The 22987-nt window shown below is 40.3% G+C and overlaps 1 protein-coding gene across 1 annotated transcript; it reads left to right on the plus strand.

Annotated features, from left to right (window-relative positions):
- The first annotated feature begins 1593 nt into the window (after positions 1–1593).
- alg6 (ALG6 alpha-1,3-glucosyltransferase) lies at positions 1594–21290 on the plus strand. Its single transcript, XM_049588876.1, has 14 exons — positions 1594–1756; positions 2018–2102; positions 2514–2603; positions 2842–2930; positions 3031–3113; positions 3652–3716; positions 4439–4624; positions 5776–5911; positions 10600–10685; positions 12370–12454; positions 12979–13049; positions 14251–14319; positions 16320–16512; positions 19695–21290. The coding sequence occupies exons 1-14, from the start codon at positions 1675–1677 to the stop codon at positions 19890–19892; spliced, it is 1518 nt and encodes a 505-aa protein (XP_049444833.1). The 5' UTR covers positions 1594–1674; the 3' UTR covers positions 19893–21290.
- The last annotated feature ends 1697 nt before the right edge of the window (positions 21291–22987 follow it).

Below are 22987 nucleotides of genomic sequence, written 5' to 3' on the forward strand. Positions count from 1 at the left end.
AGGGTCTTTATATGTTCTTATGTTTACATGTGACATAACAGCAGAAAGGATCAAGTCTGACTTGCTTAAGCGAACTTGACTGTTTATATGATAGACTACAATGGCATTGGCAAGCAAGGCCCAGGCCTCCATAATAACTAGGTCATCTTCCACCACAAGCTATAGCCTTCTCCTGGGCGGAGATCACAGACAGTAAATGTAGGTACAGCAGTTACTGAATATTTAAAAAGGCATAGAGATGAAGCAATAAATGACAAAGTAAAGCTGGCGTGGCCAGGCATTAATAACTAATGGGTACCAGTGAGTTATAGGCTGCTGCCGTTGTAATGAAAGTGTCATTGCAAATCAGCAGTTGTCCGAGGTTATTATTATTTATGCATAATTGATGCCGGAACCACAAGGAACATGTCTCAGCCAACAAATCCCAACACCTTGGGAGCAAAGACGATGGCGTCAACAGAAGAAAAGGTCACAGAGGAGAATATGCCCCTGGGCTGAGATTTACATTGTGAGGGGAGGGCAAGGGGAGGCTTGCATTGTATAACCGTACACACATCTGTATACAGAAGGTTACAACAAACTATTACACATGAGACAACTGAGCTTCTGCTGCTCACTACATGGAATGGATGTTGCCATGTCATGGTATGTTGCCATTAAGCTTAAAAATAGATGACACACACATGTAGTCAAAACAAGGATTTAAGTGCTCCTGATAAAAATGAAAATATAAAATAAATTAGTTAAATGATTCCACATGTAGCAGCTGTCATCCATTCATTTCACTAAATACTTAAAGTGCCAGACATCATAGGTATTTGCTCCTGATTTCCAGAAAAAGAAAACCTTTGGATTTCACAAAATCTTATGCTGATGGTGAACACTTATTTTAGATAGCATCTTTGGAATTTTGAACATAGCTCACATGTTTTACTTAAAGTTATTATAATTTACATTTTTATTTTGGAGACATCTCAAAAATATATTGGTCAAAAAATTCTGTATTTACAGAGATCAGTTCATGTTAGTCCGATTTACACATTTTGTTCCTCAGCCTGTATTATATTATTATATTATATATAATAATATAATATAATATAATATATATGATGTTATTAGTTTGCCTTATTATTTTATAATTGAAAACGCTGGATAAAAAAACACTACCTCCAATTCTGACCTTTGAACTTAACACCAGCTATAAGTTGCTATGGTATTAGATGACTAATATGTCTTTAATAATGGACAACATCCATCAATTTATCATAAATCTCCTTTCAGCTGATGTCGCATTCATGTATTTGGGAATTTTGACAATTTCAATTCAAAACGATTAACCAAAAAGGGTTAAAAGTCACAAATTATATGGCCAGTTATTACAATTCATCAGAGAAATATTTATCTATATGTTACTGCTGCAGTTTAAACACGTTTGACAAAATTATTCTAGCCTCCGTTATGGTGCGATGGCTCGATAAAGAGAAGATGACGTTTTTCTCTTGGTGTTCCTGAACGCCTCATGGCTCTCGGAGTACGTCAGCGTGTAGTGCCCAATGAGAGCGCGCAACGAAGCATTGACGATGACGTAAACAGGAAATGTAGACATTTCTAAAGCAGACAGATTTTTTTTAGCTTTTATTTGTCCTCTTTGCGCTAATTTTACCGGTAGAAATTATGCAAACGTGGAGTCTCGTATCAATTTCCGTGTTGCTCGGCGTTGTTGTGAGATGGGGCGTTTCGTTAAACTCATATTCAGGTAGGAAGAGTGTGGAGTTTAACGTTAACATGCTGCAGCTGTCTTTGCTACAATGCTGCTCACTTCAGTGTGGCTCATTTTATTTTCATTAAACAACTGACAGGAAGTAGTTGCACACGTATCAGACTGCTGCTGTTAGCGGAGAGCATCCAGTCACTGGCTTGAGCAGTCTGGTGTGTGTGTGTGTGTGTGGTTACATGCTGTCAGTCACTGGTGTAGTTTCCCATTCATCAGACTAACAGCTGAATGATTTTCCTCCAGGGGCGGGGAAACCTCCCATGTTTGGCGACTATGAAGCTCAAAGGCACTGGCAAGAGGTGACCTACAACCTCCCTGTCAAGGAATGGTCAGTCTGAAGTTTGTTTACTCAGTGGAGCAAGTTTGAGAAACTCGTTCAGGCACATGAGAAGAGTAGGGCCTCTAGGACTGGAAATATTGTACAAATCTGACCTAAAACACAATACTGTATATCTGATGGTGAGAGTAGATTCTGTGAGTCACATATCCCCAAGACCACAGATACTGGATAATAAAAGATCCAGAATATTACCAATAAAGTGGCCAAATTAAAGCTGAAACTGGATGTATATAACACTAATGTTGCATACGTATTCTGTGAGCACTATTAAACATTAAAAAGGGATCTAGAAGCGATCCAGGAGGTCTCCCGCCATGGCTGCAGCCCCTTGTAATGTGAATTGTTCTGACACGTTTGCAGTTTCAGATATAAATATATGTTATATTTGTACTCATCCAGGTACTTTAACACCACTGAGAATGACTTGAACTACTGGGGCCTTGACTATCCACCTCTGACTGCCTACCACAGCCTGATCTGTGCATTTATGTAAGTATTATTATTATTATTTAGAGAGTGTATCTTATCTTATTATTTCAGAGAAAGAATGTTTATTGAAGAAGAGAGTTGGATTTTCCATGTTATCTCAGTTTAATATGGCACACTGCTATTCTGCTTGCTCTTGTACTCTATTATATATAACCTCTGCACAGGTATTCCAAAAGCAGGCCACCTTGCCTGTCATTCAAGGCATAATTTTCTATACTGTAACTATATATTCCTACAGAGCAAAGACAATAAACCCTGAATGGGTGGAGCTCCACAAATCCAGAGGTTATGAAAGCCCAGCACACAAGTTATTCATGAGAGCTACAGGTACAGTAACCATGAGAAAATGCAGCACAAAGCTTCCATGAACCTTAACAATCATTTACTCACTTACAAATTAAAATATTGTTCTTTTTTTCTATTTCAGTCCTGGTGGCAGATTTGTTAATATACATCCCTGCGGTGGTTTTATACTGTTTATACCTCACTGATGGTTCTTCAAGAAAAAAGGTAACACACCTGCTGAGTATGTCATGACATCTACTAATTTTTTCCTCTAAAGATCCAAATGAGACACATTTTCCACTTTGTCTGGGGAACCCACATTTATAAAAACTGATCACAGCACTGGTCATTCAGGTTGGGGAATTATGAAATTAATATTGCAGTATAATATTATATTATATTTTCCTAGAAGGCTGGCATATATAAATGTATTTAGAGTACAATCAATCAAGGTGGATGTTTTGTAATATTTTGACTGTCCTAAATGATCAAACAGTTATTACAAGATCAGTAGCTACAACAGACACATACCAGCTTTGTCTGTAAAAAGGCAGCCCTAGAACAGGCTGTGAGACAGGCTCTTTGCTCCTTCTGAAAAATCTAAAAATATATATATATTTAGATGCAAATGTTTCCCCTCTGTGTGCAAACATGACATAACTCATAACCTTGCATCATGGTATACTAATAACCAGTGGACTGTATTTAGATTTCAGTTATGTTTACCTTCATAAAACTAACAGTACGTCATTTTTTTTCCCAGGTTTCCACTTTGTTCTGCTTCCTTCTCTACCCAGGCCTAATTCTCATAGACTATGGGCATTTCCAGTATCCTTTTTGTCCAGGTGCATTCCTACTCTTAATTCACTGTGATGTAATTTTATGACTTCCTGGGATACACTGACCTACTAATAGTGGCAGCATATCAAGTAAATATTACTGTATACACACTATATTTTCTCATTGCCAAGTAAGTATTATATCAGGTAGTTCCTCATAGCCTTTGTAGCTCTTTGAGTTGCATTGATTGTAATTGTAATAGGGGTTTCCAAGAATTTAAAATACTTTGAAAAACTGTAAATTTGTTATTTCAGATGTGTGCCACTAAATGAGTGTCTTCTGAATGGCAATATAAAGCGAATATTTGGATATTTCACCCTTCAACAACATTATATAAGATTGTTTATAACTTTAAGACATTACATGTGCCATTGTCGCACATCACTTGTCTTTGTCCCTCATGGATTTGCTCTTTTGTTAGAGATTAGTTGGAAAGAAACACTAGCTGACAGGGGACACATCTTTCGCGTATGCAGTGCCGTCTGTCTTATAATATAATGATGAAACAATTTTGAAAATAGTTGTTATTCAGATACAGTTAAACACAATAATGAAAGAGTTAATGAATAAACTGAGCATCTGAACTGGACTGACCCTGAATCAGCCGCTGTTTTCCAATGTACTTGTCCCATACCAGCACATTGTACTTTTTACCTTTACTTGTCTACATGGAGACACTTCCAGCACAATATTAACCTTAACTCAAACAGGTACAATGCAGTGAGTTTGGGCTTTGCCCTGTGGGGAGTTCTGGCTCTGGGTCTGGGCTGGGACGTGTTTGGCTCTGTGGCCTTCTGCCTGGCTCTCAACTACAAACAGATGGAGCTGTACCATGCTCTGCCTTTCTTCTGCTACCTGCTGGGGAAAAGTGTCAAACTGGGCCTGATGGGGCGAGGGTGAGTCTGTTTTTTGTGTCTTGTGTTTTTTTTCCATTGTTTTCTTTACATTTTAAGGAATTTGAGCAATGGTTTCCAATATATTTTGTCCAGCCTACCCACACAGCACAAGTAGATGGGTCAGGTACCCTTAATCATACCCCTTAAATAGATGGGATGACTGCATGTTGTTGTTCGATACTTATATTTCACTGTAGCCATGGTAGTTCTGTGGCATATATGAATCCATACAAGCCACAATGATCTCAATTTTTATCTACTACTCTCACTTGGAGTAGCAGAAATTGGATGTTTCAAACTATTAACTATCAGCTTTTATTAGAAAATATATATAAAGAAATGGGGGGAAAGGGAGAGCAACAAACAGGGATTTAACATTTTCATTTCCTGCCTTCTTGAAAGAAAGCAAAGTAGGAGACAGTCAAATGTATGCATCAGTAAATGTATCAGTAAAGCAACCACTAGTATAGAGGATTATTATAAGAATAATTTTGTGTCTTTGAAGCCATGATTACTCAACTATGTCACTGTTTTGGTTACTTTGTTTAATCACCGCGTAAAAAGCGTCAGCCGAGTGCTCAAAGCATATACGTAATGTCAGTCTATAAGCGAGCAGTGTCCTCAGGAGAGCCGCAGAATGACTGAGGTAATCAGATTGGATGCTGTTACTAGTGTGTCCAGTGTCTGTTTATCTAGTAACAATGTACCAAGGGCATTTAGTAGCAAATGGAGAGCTGGATTAGAAGGGCCGGGGGGGAGATATGTCCAGATGACACTCTCGCCATGCCCAAACTCCTCAGCTATGCTGTGAGTGCAACTTAACCAGCAGCTTCACAGTTACAGCTGACAAGATAGCCTGACCTACACCGAAGACTTTCAGCTGATGCATGGCTTTCACTGCATTCCTCAACACAAGGGTCAAATCCCAAATTTAGGACGCGCAGACAGTGTGTACTTATTGTTTGAGGAGTGCAAGTAGAGGAAGGCAAACTTAAGCAACTTGCTAGTGTCAATAGTTTAATTTTTTTCAAATTTAAGTTTATAAAAATGTGAAAATTCTGTTACGAAGTGTGTGCTTTTTTTCCATTATTCATAGTATATCTGTACCTCAGACACGATGCTTGTTTTTCTGTGTGACCCTCTTCACGTAGGCTTTTCCTGTTGGTGAGAATTGCTTCAACAGTGTTGGTGACTTTTGCCCTCTGCTGGCTGCCCTTCCTGTCCGACCCCAGTCAGGCCATGCAGGTGGTTAGGAGGATCTTTCCCGTGGCTCGCGGTCTGTTTGAGGTACAGTAGAGCTTCTTAATGAAAAGTCAGCCTGAAAGCCCACGTCTGAGCAGCTTGACTTTGCCTTTGAGGCTTTTAGTTTTATCAAAAAAAACCAAAACATTTGTACTCTTGTCATGGCAGGTATCTAAGAATAGCAACTCACAACCCCAGTACGTCATCTAGAAAAACAAGTGGAAGAGGATTATATCTCCTGATACATCAATACAGCTAAATATATAGGCTAGCAAATGTCAGCCCAGCATGGCCTGCAGATTATATGATCCATACAGGTCACATGCACATTTCCTGGCACAGTATCCTTAGAAGCATTACTTACCCTTGAGGTGGTGCAGATGTTTAACCTCCTCACCACCCCGTTCTGGTGGTATGAATAAGAATGTTACTGTAATTACAGTAATCAAATGTCCTGAAATTCCAAATACCATCCATAGCATAAATAAAATGTTGACTCACTAAGCCTAGGGGATTTTTTCAATGGCTTCCCAGATAAAAAAAAATATATGTACTACCATATTTTGTAATGTTACGAGTCAACAGATATGCTGTTGTGTATCTGTTTACCCTAAAGCCTGGCGTGGCGTTGGGTATCAATAACTCTGTAGGTGCTTGACATTTGTTTGTGGCTGCTCTCTAGGCATAGAAGACGTTTGCTAACTAAATATAATACACAGACATCAGTATTTTTACTCACTCATAAAAGTTAGGGATCGTAGAGAAATTATTAGAGGGGGAGGAGGGTCAGAAAGGGGGGACAGTTATGTGTTGTTTTTCTCTTTGCTGGAGGCAGAGCAGATGAGGGTCTTTTATTTTTCTCACCAGCAGGTTCTCTCTTCCTCTGGTTGTAATAACTTTTATTTTTCGGCTCTTAATTTATAAATGGATGTTCATTAACATATTATTTTTAGATATTGGGTTTAGGCTATTGCTGTTTTTTTCCAAGGCAATATTAACAATGCTGGGGATTCAGCCCTGTCCTCATTCCCGAAAATTTCATACAGTCCTTTAGGCCTTTCTAGTAACACTAGCCGCCTGACATGATCCTTCAACCAATCCATTATTATTAAAAATTGGTTCCTTTTAATGTTAGCATTTTGTTCAAGTATTAGTGTAAATTTATTACCCATGAAGCAGTTTCTTAAATGGCCTTAATTTATTGTAATTCCTGTTAAAACAGGATGTTGTTGTGACACATAATACCACAAGGGATTAGTGTAGTACCATGGTACTAGAGTATTCCAAACGGTACTATACTGCATTTGAAAAATACCAGTACTTTGAAATTGATTCAATTCATTAATTTAGTTAATTTATTTTACTCAATTATGCACACAAACGCCTTCCTTGTTCCTATTGGAGCACAGATTGCACAAGTGGTGTGTATGACAACACCTGTATCAACATTCACAGCTGGCGCATGTGAAAAAAGACAAGAGAAAGTCTGCCTCGCAAAGGGAGACAACATGAGACAACACAAACTTGGTGGGACATTTGAGTTACCAAACCGTGACGTCCGTACTGAGGTACTTACCGAACCATGATTTTTTTTTGGTACCGTTACACCCTTACTATTTATTGTTCTAAAGGTTTGTATCCAAAAGGATTTTTCCTTAGGGAAAGTACCGAAAGAGTATCGAAATTCATATTGGTATTGGTACAGAAACAAAGATTTTGGTATCGTGACAACACTACAAGGGATCACTCTGAATTGTAATCCAGTGAAACAGAGAAAGGCTTTTTGATATGATAGGATTTCCTGGTGATGGCTTGGAGGTTTTGTTGGTGCCTACTTGTTCAGGATCAGTGAAGGTTCACTGTTTTCGAGGAAGTGATATTTCTCTTAAAAGTTAAAGCACTAATTTGATATTAACACTTTAAGGCACGAGGCTGTGACCAGCTGGTGCTAGATCAGTTCCTAATGAGAGGTTACTTGAATGATTTTGAGTCTCTGATGAAGACTATCTTGGTGTCGAAACATGAGTCTTTTAATATAGTTTGTTGCCTCTAGTCCGTGTGCTGCTCCTGTATACTTTTGGCCCAGTCTCTGACGTCTCTCCTGTCTGAGCACGGGACAGGCCGGCCATTGCTTGTGAGGCCGTAGAAATGTGCTAAACCTCTCCCTTCTGCTGTACCCAGTGCTTTTATAAAAGTCAAACACAACCCGTGTTGCACTCCTCATGCCCTACACAGTGCTCCATGCTCTCAGCATGGCGAACACCCCTCCACCCTCGAGTGCTTAGCCGGTGGGAAATGGATACCCCGCAGGATCAAAGAAAACAGTGGAATAAAATGGTGAAAGGTCAGGAGATCAGTTTCACTCTATCTCTGGGAGGTGTTGGGGCTCGGGACATACAGTAGGAGGGTATAGATAAATCTAAATAATTTATGGCCCGCGTGTTTTCAGCACTTCATAGCAGAGCCATGTTCTAGCCGTATGGACTGATGAGCAGGGCAGACGCTTCGCTTAAAGGCGTATCAGGGCGCATGCGACAACTGTGGTATCAACTGCCTGCCACTTACTTTATCTTTGGAAAGCATTGACGTATGATAGACTGTTTCACAAGCCGCACACATACATTTGTATACTGTGGTTAGTCAGTGGTTGCCGTTGAGAGAAAAGGAGGCACAGGAATATGATGGTAATTAAAAGAGAAAGTGATAGCGAACAGCGAGAAAGAGCACTTCAAAGACTTGAGTTGGCAGTGTTGAGAGCTGTCATGGAAGGAGCAGAGGTAAAGTAATTGTGTCTCGCGTGTTTGACTGGCAGCTCAGAGGCCAAGGTTTGCAGCTCTCATTTCTGAAACCCCGTATCTTCTCTCTTGTCCCGGCCCCCGAGGTGGCACCCACCACAAGGTGTCACGGATGTGAGAAGTAATTGAAAATTCTACCAGGGGAGCAGATGGCAGCGTGCGCCGTGGCAGTATTTGTTCAATGAAATGATGCAAACATAATACACAGGGTGTGAGAGACACTATACTCCCCTGTGACGACAGCACGAGAGGCTGCGGGGTCGAGCCGTCCTGAACTAATTGTGAAATTGTGCACGTAGGCAGAAGCTTTGGACAAGGGGACAGGGGTGAGAGGGGGTGTTGGGGAAGAGGAGTGCTGGTGACTGGTGGTTGTGGCAGCTTCTGGGCGGGAGCAGTTGTAAGTTTACCCACAGAGCTGCATTCTGACATCTCACGTTGCTGCCTGCTCACAAAAATGGCACCAAATGCTTCTCCCTGTGAAATTCCATGCTAGATCATAGGTGAAGGAGCCACACTGCTCTCGCCCTCTTTACATTTGCCTTGGGGACCCCCCCCCCCTCGTTCATGTGTTCGCTGCAGGCGGCGTCCAGGAACATTCCCGTGGCGGTTATTTGGAGCGGGGAGGAAAAGAGGAAAGAGAGAGGGAAGGGGCTGAGACAACACAACACTGGATGGCCCGGTGCTGCTGACTAGGCTGCCATTAAGATCCACACAGCTGTGCTGGAAGCAGCTGTAGCACAGAGGAGAATGAGGAGGCCAGAAATAGTTTTTTTCTAGACAGGGCCACACACTGAAACCCTTCACAGCGGAATCATAAAGCTGAGTGAGGCACGCGGTCCCAGTGACGTGTGATATCACAGTGCACAGTGGCGGCTTGGGCCTCAATATCATCTGATCCCGGCACAACTGCTTAAGCACTTAAATCAACTGAATCTCACAGCAACGCCCTCCTCATCTCTTATAAACCGCAAGTACTTTTAGCCTGGTATTAAGGTTGTAACATATCTTCCATATTATTCACGGACATTTAAGACCTGATTTTACGGGTTATTTACAAAAACAACACGGAAAAGATACAGAAAAACATGAGAGAAAAAGTTATGCTGTTTTTCTTTTGAGCAGAAATTATTAGATGATAGAAAATTAATCAGCAACTGTTCTGATAATTTATTAATAGTTTTAGTAAAGCAAAAATGACAAATTATCTGTGTTCAGCTCCTGATTTTTTTCTTTTTTTTTTTCTTTTCTTTTTTTTTTATATAATTGTAAATTAAATCCCCAGGTTCGACTGCTGGTCAATCAAAAAATAATAATTTGAAGAAATTGTGATTTTTTTTTTTACTTTTTTTGTTACATTTTATAAGCAAAGCAATTATTAAAATTCAATTAATTAATAATAATTAATAATAAAAAAATTACTGTTACATGCAGCCCCAGTTAAGTACAGTAGTTTAATTTTAAAAATATTTATTTTTTGCTATAAAATGTAATAAATTTAATTGTATAGAGAATTGTTTAAAATGTTGACATGTATTTTTCAGCAACGCTCTGTGGTTGGTCTGTATCTGCTGGTTTTGCAGAAACCACTCTGGTTTGACACTTGACTCTGTGTCCCCGAGTTTACAAATCAGTCCCATGCTTCCTCTGACAGGGGAGGTAATTTATGATGGAGGGTTACGTTCAAATGTCCCTCTGGAATGCTCTGGGAAATTTTTATTGCACCTTCAGTTAGGAAATAATTACCTAAAGCAATGCCACTTATTTACTTTCCCCTATGAGTGAAATTCTGAATTTATATTGTGTTAAAATTTTAAATGTTTTTGTGGTTTTATCTGCCATAATTTTTCATTTAACTAATTGGTGTGTGTGTGTGTGTGTGTGTGTGTGTGTGTGTGTGTGTGTGTGTGTGTGTGTGTGTGTGTGTGTGTGTGTGGACAGGATAAGGTGGCCAACACATGGTGCAGCTTGAACACCCTGATAAAGATCAGATCCATTCTGTCCAGTGACTCCCAGATCTACCTCAGGTAATCCCTCAATCTGTAACAAGCTCTTATGTTTTTTTTCCTCCTCTATCTTTCATTGTTTCTTTTTCTCTTCCATTGTATTGTTCCGTCTCTCCTCTTCTTCTGTCTCTTGCTTTTGCGCCTTTTATTTTCTGGGAAAGCAGAGCTTGCCCAAGGGAAGGAAAACTGTGATACAGTGAGTGGATGTAAGATCATTCCTTAATCTTGAGAGGAACGTCTGAACTTGAAATTATAGCTGTCTTTAGAGCTGCCCAAAGAGCTATTGAAACATGTCATATACAGAGATAGACCCAGAATGAATCAACCCGATTTTCTTTTCAAAAATGTTATAAATTATGTGCTCTATTATGAAGAGGATGAGAGACAAATCAGTCGTGCTCTCAGGGAAGACGACGTAATAAACATTTAACTCATGTTTCTCTGTCCACTACCCCGCGGAGCATCCCAGGAAGTATCCGGTTAAGTTATTTCGACTAAAAGCTGAGAACCTGTCCCATTACAATGAGAAAACAGTTGTGTCATGGTGGAGCCTGCTTAAATAACCCAGCACGCTAAATTTAGGGGTCGTATGTTCGCAGCATGGACACGTTTCTGCCAGACTGCTAAGTCCGGGGATCAAGTTGGACTTCTTTGACTCTAGTGCATTTCAAACAAATGAAAAACACTCTCGTCTTTTTGGCACAGGGAACGGATTGCTAAATGCTCTGGTGGGGGCGTACTGTGTACATAGAATGGATCAGCTGTGAAAAGTGATCCACGTCCTTCCGGACCGCAAAACCCTGCCCTACACATAACACACACATAACACACTTGCTGTCAGACACACTAAATACCATACAATACTGCCATCCGTCTACCACTATCATTATCTCTCTGTCTATCTGTGTCGTAACACACACACATTGTTGCCCTCGTGCCTTAAACTAACCCGGCGCTGCCCGACCTTTCAGCACATTCACACTAACACATAGTCGCTCTCTTCCGGTGCCTCCAACCCCAGCAGGTGACAATTGAAGGGTTAAACTAATGCCTGCTAACCCTAAGAAGAGGCCAGTATTTGGTCGTTTCCCACATAGCAGAGGTCTTAGTTTGCAGAGCAGATCCAAGATGGATCCACAGTTGCTTCGACATAGTGATTCTTTGTATTTGATATCAAAATCTGATCTTCTAGTGCTACAGGCTGAAAACAAAGCTGTGTTTGTCATTCAGAATCAGCTTTAATGACCATGTAAGTGTGCACACATACATGGACTTTGACTCAGTTTTTCTGCTCTCAGTGCAGGGCTGGGCAATAATGTTGATATTATTCGAGTAGATATCATCTTAGATTTTGGATAATCTAATATCATGTGTCATCACCCAGCTCTAATCTCAGTGTACATACACAGACATAAACACACAGTTAAAACTAGCAAGTAGTAAATTGCTTTTCAGGTTTGTAGTCATTGTCATTTTTTATACATGAAGCTACACCAACACAGGAGAAAGATGTACAGCATGTGAAAGCCTGGAATTATGTGCAAATGCAATTATTCATATTGACTCCAAATTGATTTTATACTCTACGTGTCTCGTGCTGTGTAATTATTTTTTCCTGCTGCAGTAACTTCATCTCCCACTGAGCATTTTTCTGCATGTAACAGTGTCGATGTGAGATAATGTGAATGTTTGTATTGTTTTTCAGTTTAGCCTGCACTCTCCTGGCAGTGCTACCTTCCAGCGTCAGACTCCTGACCAAGCCCACTTTCTGGCAGTTTAAACTGGCTTTGGTGAGTGGGAACTGATGTCAAAACAATAGCAAGCCGAATGTACGGAGCCTCCCCTCACAGAGAAACAAGGCCTGTTTTTTAACGACAATAACATGAAGGCTAAATTATAAATAAATTAATAATTTTGCACAAAGCTATTTTATTTATTTTAAAATCTTGTCTCAAAATAGTAAATAAAAATATATAAAAAATATATAAAATAAAAATAAATTAAAAAACAAATACAACGTCACTTTATTGATGCCTTCATTCATGCATATTTTTTTTCCTTCTCTGCCTTTAATAATAAGTATGCCGTAAGTAGGGCTGCAACTAACTACTATTTTCATTATCAATTAATCTGCCATTTTTTCCATTGTTTTTTCAATAAAAACAACAAAACAATTCTAACATTATCAAAATACGTAGTTGCCAATTAACTCTCTGTCTACTAATCTACTAATTGTTGCAGCTCTACTATCCACAGTATTACTGGTCAATAACAGTAGCAGATGTTGTACTAATAATCTCAATGTCTCTTTTAGGCCAATTCATCTCTGGCGTTTTTCCTCTTCTCCTATCAAGTCCACGAAAAGTCCATCCTCTTGGCTGCCTTGTAAGTACAGAGGTAATACTTCTTGAAATTTTGTCCGGCCGGGTGATTCGTTGACATGTGCCAAACATTAATGGCACCTTTTCCATCTGGTAGTGATACCTCAAATATTCATGAGTATAGATTTAATTTCTGCTCACAAAGGAGCCATTCGCCCGTTCCCCCACTTCAGATCTCAGTTTATGTCTTGCAGGTTGTTAATGAGTCGAAGACGTGAGCACTCTGTAAAAGTGACATCATCCTCCCGCTGTGCTCCCACAGTTGCAGAGGAGCGATCTATTTAAGTACAGACTTGCTAACTGAGGGCTTATTCACCTCTGCCATCATACTCCGTTCTGCACAGACAAAAATCAGTCCTCCCAGCTTCCTTTGTCTCGATATGAGTAAGTGCAGCACTTGCACACATGAGCATAAAGACGTGCACGTGTGTGTGATTCATTACCATTTACCTCCTCGTGCATTAAGCAGTGTAGGTACAGAGTGAAGTCTGGCATATATTTGACAGCGAGGGATTTGGTTCCTAGATCTGGGCTCATCTATTAATCTAGATTAGGGTAGATTGTTGCTTTATTAACTATTGAGTTATATCTCCCACCTGTCCCCCTGAATCAATCAGTAATGCATGTCCAGGGATTAGGAAAGAATGGCAGGCGGCAGCTCGGGGCGTTGTTTGCGCAGGATCAATTATTGGGCTGTAACAGGATCGCCAAAGAGCACTGGCTGTAATTATGGGCTCGGGGACCGGTGGAAAGTGCCCCCCTCGGAGTACAGTGTACAAGTAGCACCGGCTAGCAATGACGCAGTCGCCCAGGTTCAACTAACAACAGGGCTTTGCTACACAGAAACACACATGTGCCCTAAAGTCAGAATTTTAACAAAACATTTTCTACTTTTTTCAAGTAAAAGTTATTTAGGGAGTACAGTACCGTACATGTCAGTGCAGTTACAGTAAAAAGGCATGTGCAAATATAAAATGATGCGGCACAAGAAACACTTGACTGCCTTGTGAGAGACTGTCCATAATGGATTTATGTGGATGTCCTGTCGGGTCAGTTGCTTTAACATTATACACGCATGACATCAGTTCACATCCAGCTCCGACCTAACATGGCCTCACTTCCTCTCTTACTGTAATATGATATTTAATGGTGCTTACTGTAGATGGTGTTTAATATCGAGTATATTCAACTCTTATCTTTTCTAGGCCTGCCTGCCTCCTGCTGAATGACCTCCCTTTGATGGGTATTTGGTTCCTGCAGGTGTCTACATTCAGGTGAGTCAGGGGTCCTCAGTGTTTTTCAGGCCGAAGACCCCTTAGGTCAAAAAGAGACGGAGCAGTGACCCCCTACTACATAAAACTGAGTGCTAATTCTCTAAAATTTTCAGGTCTTCTCTCATTGTCTGTTGCTGCTAAGTCAGCAGCAGTTGCAGCATAGCTAGGTGCATTAGTGGCACACTCTGCGTTTTCATCAGTGGTTTCTGAGATGGGCAGTATGTCAGAGTCTTATGCTTTGAAAAGGTACACAAAAATTCATTGTCGCTCACAAGAATGTCTGTACACTTGGAGTAATAATACAGCTAATTGGCCAATGTGTTTGCTTAACTATTTCTTGGCTGGGCGCGGTCACTTCCTGGAGTCGCCGCTGGTTCCCTGGAAAAACCACATTCAAATAAGCCGTTTCCGAAAATGTCAAACTATTTGTTTAATATACAGCGGGCATCCATGAAACCATCCACAGTATGTTTGCTGCAGTTTGAACGTTATTTCGATTACCTTTCACTATTAGTTAAGAGGTGCACAAATCAAACAAAATACTTTTTCATTTAGGAAAGATCAATCAAGGCAGAATCAGGACTTGCATTTTGTAGTATTCTATACTATAGTAATAGACGAAGTAACTTTGGAAAAAAAAGAAAATACACAATTTTTCTCCCACAATCCTAAAGTTTGAAAGTTCTTAATGCAATGCATTAAGAGGTTTTGCCACCCCAGCCTTACGTAGTCTGGTACGACTCGATGCTTATAGTAGCTACTGTTAGCAAAATGACCTTACTTTTTGCTTTGCAACGTATGACTATATGCTATATAACTTTATAACGCTTCCATTTGTGCTCGTGTTCCATTATATTCTAACATTTATCCTTATTCCACACCTGTAACTTGCAGTTCAGCAAAAGTTACAGAGTCTGTGGGATGTCCTGGTGGCCAAGTTGACAGTACAACATAACAGCAATGTCCAGGGTTTGAATCTGGCATTTCATTTCCACGTCACCTTCCCTTATTTCTCACCACTGTCAACAATCAAACGCCATAGAAACAATCCTAAGCAGCCAAATGGATCTACGATCTGGGTTGAGCTGAGGACCATGAATGGAAAAGACAAGTAGGGCTGCAAATGCTCTGTCTAACTTTCACCAGCTGTTGTTAAATTCTTCCGGCAGCACTAATTGTTGTGCGTGTGGTTTAGTATAAGGATATCTAGGGATTACACGGCATAGTCTGCATGCCTGCTGTCTAAGTGTGTGTTGTGTGTGGGGACAGGAGGTCATTCTGTAGCTGCCTCTCAGTACAGTCTGACTCCGACTCTCACATTATCTACATCCTCTACAGGCTCCACTTAAAGAAATACATCTTTTGTTAACCTAATTGGCCGAATGGATGCTCAACCATAGCAATTGTAAGAGGGCAGAATGCAGCCAGTCTGTTTAAATTGACCAAGTATGTATTTCCAAATTGTTTAACATTTATCTCGCTGAATGGAGCTTTTTTGTCGCAGTAAAAATCAGAATGAGTGGTTTGTTGTGAGGGGATGGGTTTTTACAAGCTAGGGTGATGTGCGATTTACTATGAGTCAACTGTTGTTCTTGTCCGTGCCCCTCTGCTAAACTAAGATAAGCTTGGCATGAATGTCAGAGCCATCTCTCCCCAGGGGACAGAGTGCTTGCGCAGGCCTGCTCGATAAAAACTATGCGGTTTACTGCTGCCCTCTTCTCAGCACACGTAACTGAACTTGTTGTGCCGTTGGACACGTGTAGAAATCCATTTAAAAGATTTAAAAAAAACATCATGCTATGTGTATTTACATATTCCGTTGCATTTGTGTGCATCAAAGCTCTAGCTGCACATTGCATGTAAATAGTGGAAAACAGACTTAGAGTCTTTATACACTGCTCTGTTTGGGGTTACTGTACATCACGCTAGACAGTGACATCAGCATTTCAGTTTCTAAACTATAAATGTACCATTGTTCTTGTCCTTGTCCCTCCATGCAGCATGCTGCCTCTGCTTCTGAAGGACGGTCTACTGGTGCCTTATGTCGTGACCTCGTTGGCCTTCCTCTTCTTCAGCATCTATCTACTGTCTGCACTGGAGCACTGTTCAGAGGAAGAGCTGAGACTGGGAACCTACCGAAAACTGTTCTTCTGCCTACCCAAACGGAATCTGGCCTGGATTGTAAGATGGAAGGTGAGTGCGGTTCAAGCCCTGGTACAGTGAATAAGAGTATAATACCTACTTTGTGATTTGCAGGTCATCTGTGTTGATACCAGGCTAAATATGATGTTAAGGTTACATATAACCATTTCAGTAGCATTTTAATTGCTACGTTTAATGTGTTGTTAGGATTTTAAAGACGCTGCCACAATGATTATATGTAATTTACTTACCTACAAAACTTTTCCCATCATTTTTTTTTTTTTTTGCCAAATTACTTCATCCTTGCTGAGTATGTGTAGCAAAAAGAAAAAGTTATTCTGCATGAAAAGACATGCAGCATGTGGCACAACTGCCACCTGAGTCTGACTGATAGAGAAAAAGCTCAATTTTTGACTTCAGTCCTGCTGAACTCAAAACAATAATGTCCTTCTGGGGGGGCAAAGAGCACATTAACTTAGTGCAAATGGTTTATATCAGCTAAATGTTGTAGGTCACGCTGCAGAGGTTGCTGTGCAGTCCCAGAGACTTGTATAAGAGGCGGTAACTTCTATCATTGTGGTTGGAACTCTAATTGGCTGCCAATAAAATAAAGGTCAAGCAGATTACTTAATACGTATTAACACAGGAAGGGGAGGCAGTATTACATCAACAGACTGCGCAGTGCGCACATCGGAGTAATTTAAAGCCACTAAGTGTAAAATATCCATTTGATTTTAGCATCTGTAAAATCGTTTTGGTGCCATGGACTTTTGTTTGTAGAGAAATTAGACAGTCTCAGTAAAAAATGTTGCAGTCTATGTGTTGCTTTCGGCTCATTCATGTCACTGATACCAGGTCAGTTGACAGAAGTTTCTCTCTGCCACTTTTTTGGATACCACCACTAGGAGTCACCAAAATCACAAAGCCCCAAAGTTGGATTTAAGCTTAAAGCATGGTTTCCTTTTGCTTCTGATGAGGCTCATGCTCAATGAACAGTAAACAAAATTAAGATACTGCTGCTTGATTAAGTTAGTGTTTCATGTCTGCTCTCATACACGGGGGGAGGAGGATACACAGCTGATGCATTTGTAATAAGAATGGTGCTGATTCCAGGATCCCAGATGGCCTGTACTTTGAGAGCAGCACTAGACCTAAATTGCAAGCGTGTGAGAAGATATACCCAACTGTATAAATAAAGATCATGTGCCACTGTAAGTTGTGTAAGCTGTGCGGGGATGAAAGCCGCTGCCAGCCAAAGAATTATTTGTCACTTATTTAAGTTTCCACAGCGTCTGAAGTAGCTGCACCGCCAACCCCTCTGCAACAGGGGCTCCGGTAGGGTGTCAGAGATTACGAGAAGGTGTCTTTTTATAGCGCGTGTCATTAACACAGGTTTGCCTAGATATATTTATTTACACAAGCAGCATAAATAGCAAGCCCCGGTGACGGCGATAAGGTTTCATAGGTTTGGGGTGGCGGGGCGGGTGTGGGCATGAGGTGTTTCCTCCATCTTACTCACTGACTTATCTCTGGCTCATAAAACCCAAATAGACACATGAATGAGCTCACCGTCAGTTCTGTTTGCAACTGTGTAAAAAAGTAGTTTTGTAGACCTTAATTCAGGTCGGCCATTATGCCCCGTGATACTCTTTTTCTTTATAGCACCTTTCAAATGACCAGTTTGATGTGAGTCATCCAGTGATGAATATGCAATGTGATTTGAGAGCTCTTTCAAATTAGATCATTCATTGGGTTTGATATTATAGTTACACTTAAACTTAAGGGAAAAGCTAACAGTTTGTTCTTGGCCTGAGGTGCCCGGTCTCGTCATTGTTTTTACGAGGAACAGTTTCTGGTATGGAATATCAATTCAGTCACCTCAAAGAAGTTGTCTGCATCAAAGGGTTACCTTGGCAATTTACAGAGGCTGAGATATGCTAAATTTTAGCCCCTAGAGTTAGTCAAACTCCAAAAATACTGGAGTTTACCGTATACACACAGCTTCCCTCTTTCATTCCTCCAACCACTTTCTTGAAAAGGTCGGCGTTGCGATATTTGTACATATCCAAAATCCTGTTGATATCCAAGTTTTTTCATAGTATTTGAAAGTAAGTGTGTTTCTGCTTCTGACCAGAAATGTGGGCTTTACTTTTGGGCATTTGTCTCTACCACAGCCTTGCAAACTTTTGGCTTGACAACACACAGAGCAGATGATAAACAGGCAAGAGGCCATGTGACGCAAACTGCGGTAAAAAATGCCAATTGAGACACATATTCCGAATGCGCTGTTCAGAAAATCTATACCAAATATGCTGTTTACATAACTCCCATTGAATCCACAATATTGTCATATTTATATTAATAGAAGATTAATAGTAGAAAGTTGTATGCATGTAAATGTAGTCAGTGCAGCTTTCATTAGACCCTCCTTCCATGGTGAACACCCACATCTTACTTTATAATGCAGGGTTTCAAATATTCAGTCTCCTTGATGGAGAAACAAAAACAAAAAAAGTTATTTCCAGATCTATAGAAGATATTATAGAACAATTTTTACTCGCCATGACAACTATACTAATCTTGATATGCTACACTGAATGCACCTTTAACAACCCTCATTAGTTTCTTGCTGGTTAGAGCTTATCAATCATGATCTGTCACGCAGAGTTCTTTGGATATAAAGAAGAACAATGTGATGACATCCCAATTGCAGTTTGTTACCTTAACTGAAAAAAAAAAGCTTATCAATGACTGAGCAAAAAAGGCTCGTCTTGACCTTAAAAATAGTAGTTTGACAAGGCAGTCCTAACTCAAGGTCCTCTTATTTGGTTTTCCAAATCTTTCAACCACATCTCATGGTATTTATCAGTGAATCATTCGCACAGTTGTCATGGAGATGGCATGCTTGAGAAACAGTGGTTACGATCCCCCACACATACACAACACAACCACCTGTTATCACATGACCGAGGTTCCATAATTGGGTCACATGATGCCAACTGGGCAATCTCCACGACAAACGAGCGTATTCATTTCTGATGAAGACAGTGTGATGTGGTTAAAAGCTCAAGGAAAAGCTTTGTCGTATCGTCTCTTTGAAGTAGCACCTGACCACAGCTGTCTCACCTCAGCCTACGTTTTTGAAGTCCAAGTCAACATCTATCTGATCTTGTGTCCCAGTTCTCATTTAAATCAGTGGATAAACCCTCTGTCTCCATCTCTCTGTGTTACAGTTCTACATCAGTGTCGCAGCCATGGCTGGTCTGAGTGTCGTGACTGTAGCTCTGGATCCTCCATCACATCTACCTGACTTGTTTCCCGTGCTGGTGTCTACTACTGCTTTCGTGCACTTCTTGGGAACCTTTGTACATTTCAACATTGTCCAGTTTAGCGAGCCACCCAACAGAAAGAGCCAGAAGAAGAACAACTGAACAATGCCAATGGAAGTGATATATACGACCAGATTGTTTCTTCGCTAACTATGCTTCAGGGAAGCCAGTGTTACACCATGGGGCACATAAATGTGCATGAAAGCTATCACTCATGACATCATGTCCACATTGCAAACGGCACAAATGTAGAGCTGCAACGAGTAGTTCAAGAAATTAAATTGAAAACTATTTTGATAATCAATCATTTAAGTCAGTTTTAAAGCAAAAACGCCAAACATTTGATGGATCCAGCTTCTCAAATAAGAGAATTTTTCTGTGTGTTCTGCTCTTGTATCATAGTAAATTGAATATCTTTGCTCAGACAAAACAAGAGATTTGCTGGCATCACCTTGAGCTCTCAGAATATGTGATGGGCAAGTTTTCTTAACTTTTATAGACCAAACGAATAATAGAGAAGATAAATTCATCATTAGGAAAAATAAGTGTTAGTTGCAGCCCTACACAAATTCTCATCCAATGGATATTTTTGGGCTGAAATATCATTATACTACAAATTTGCAACTCAGAGGAGCTGTGACATCAAAAGGAAAGGGTAGCCACATTTCACCAGTTGGACCAAATAAATTAACAAACTCAGTTCCCCCGTTACCAAAACTCAATCCGAGTGACCAAGTAGAGCTGGGTGATAAAGAGAAAATCAAATATCATGATATTTTTTGACCAAATGCCTCAATATGGATATTACAATGATATTATAGGGTTGACCATTGGTGTTTTCAAAATTACAAATACCACAACAGCTAGAATGATCAGATCACTTTACTGTAAAGCAGCCTTTAAAACTAGGAAAAGACAGCACTTGTAGAATTACAATATCCCAGATTTAAGACAATATCTAGTCATATCGATAGTAACAATACATTGTCCAACCTTATTACAAAGCGTCTTTACTTGAATCATTTTTCACTTGGACCAATGACTTCACTCTTCAAATGACATCATTGCTGGCTAATCACACAAGTGCAAATGGACAAGCAGTGTGAAGCCAACACGTTTGACCTTAGACAGCTCTGTGTTTGAATGGTAAAGCTACAGGAGGTGACCACAATAATAGGAACACCTGTTGTAAGGTTCGGTTATTCGTAAGACCATGGGGAGAGGTGTTGATTTCATTTTGTGTTCATTTTTAAACTAAAGTTGGTGATGGTGCAAGACTTAATGATATTGTTGTGTGTTCCTGTCATTTTGTACCACCTCTGGGTATTGTGATTAAAACACATACTGAATGGGACTGGACTCAGGTCAACAGTGACAGTTGATCATTATTCACATGAATTTTTTTTTTTTTTTACGGTTTTCTACTGTATATTTTTATCCATCATTGAAGTTCTTTTGTACAAACTTAGTTTTTGTGAAAATAAATAAAATTCTCAATGACTTAAAGTGAACATCAGTTTTATCGCCACACTGTTAAAATGATTTAATTTTGAGCAGCTTCACATAAACTGTCTACATTTACCAAGTAGCCCGCTAAATCACCCCTAACAGTCTGGCAGAGACAGAGCCAATAATTGGACAGAAATTATATCTTTCAAAGCTTTTACTCAACATCATTAAATATTCATTACAAGTCCTAGATACTACAAGGGTCCTGCACAAAAGACCTGCTCATTTAAAACAAAACCAGTGACAGGACAGGCCTTAAAAAGAGATGATGGAAGGTGACATATCTGAACATAATGCCATAAAGTTGAAATACCACAGAAAAAAAAGGTACAAGCAATTTCTTTCTCCAATCTCTGAGCGAGTTAATGACAGGCATAAAAAAAATCCATTACAACTATAAATGTTATCAGGTCAGTGAGGGTTGCCTGTGCATCTGAGGCTCCAGGCCGCTAGCCAGTAATGAGCCACAGGGACAAATGGGAGCCCGAGATCTGAGTTAACTGTTACTACAATGGGACATGGACGCAAGGGGCCAGTTAGAGGTTGTGTGAAAGGCGAGGCTTGTGTTTTTATTACACATGTTTATATAAAGTCACGCCAATACAGTTAGAAAGAAAAATGGGAATTTTCCTTCCACTTCTACAATGGGGAGGTAAACCAATATTATTAGTAGTAAGTTAGTAGTATCATTCATTCATTCATCTTCTAACCGCTTCATCCTCTTGTGGTCGCGGGGGGGCTGGAGCCTATCCCAGCTGACATCGGGCGAGAATCGGGCGAGAGGCAGGGCACACCCTGGACAGGTCGCCAGACTATCGCAGGGCTGACACATAGAGACAAACAACCATTCACGCTCACATTCACACTTACGGACAATTTAGAGTTATCAATTAACCTAGTCCCCAATCTGCATGTCTTTGGACTGTGGGAGGAAGCCGGAGTGCCCGGAGAGAACCCACGCTGACACAGGGAGAACATGCAAACTCCGCACAGAAGGGCTCCCACGCCCGGGATCGAACCGGCAACCCTCTTGCTGTGAGGCGAGAGTGCTAACCACCACACCACCGTGCCGCCCAAGTTAGTAATATAACACAGGTAAACAATTTATACAGCTGGAGTAAAATATTAAAAATTAACAATAATTTCTGGTGCAGTTTATTGAAATTAAATAGTGCTATAAAAACTAATTGAATAATACAAGAAAACTGTGTGCAATGGTTAGCACTGTTGTCTCACAGTAAGAGGGTTCCCGGTTCAACCCCAGGGTGGGGGAGCCCTTCTGTGTGGAGTTTGCATGTTCTCCCCATGTCAGCATGGGTTTTCTCCACGTACTCCAGCTTTCTCCCACAGTCCAAAGACATGCAGGTTAATTGGTGACTCTTAATTGGCCATAAGTGTGAATGTGAGTGTGAATGGTTGTCTGTCTCTATGTGTCAGCCCTGCGATTGTCTGGTGACCTGTCCAGGGTGTACCCTGCCTCTCACCCAGTGTCAGCTGGGATAGGCTTTTTAAAATCTCTGTAATATCAATATCTTTAGGATTTCGTATGTTGGTTGGACAAAAATGGCAATTTAAAGATAACATTTTGGAATTTTAAAATGTGTACATAGACATTTTTTTACTGTTTCATGAGATTTTATAGACTCAAATTGAAATTGAAAAAATACTAATGGAAAAAAGCATTCTTT

Source organism: Epinephelus fuscoguttatus, linkage group LG10 (assembly GCF_011397635.1).
Source record: "Epinephelus fuscoguttatus linkage group LG10, E.fuscoguttatus.final_Chr_v1".
NCBI classification, from domain to species: domain Eukaryota; kingdom Metazoa; phylum Chordata; class Actinopteri; order Perciformes; family Serranidae; genus Epinephelus; species Epinephelus fuscoguttatus.

Excerpts from the sequence above, each read along its gene's own strand:
- alg6 (XM_049588876.1), top strand. The coding sequence starts at position 1,675 with ATGCAAACGTGGAGTCTCGTATCAATTTCCGTGTTGCTCGGCGTTGTT. Across the intron at positions 2,931-3,030 it reads GTTATTCATGAGAGCTACAG|TCCTGGTGGCAGATTTGTTA; the intron begins GTACAGTAACCA and ends TTTCTATTTCAG. Across the intron at positions 3,717-4,438 it reads ATAGACTATGGGCATTTCCA|GTACAATGCAGTGAGTTTGG; the intron begins GTATCCTTTTTG and ends TAACTCAAACAG.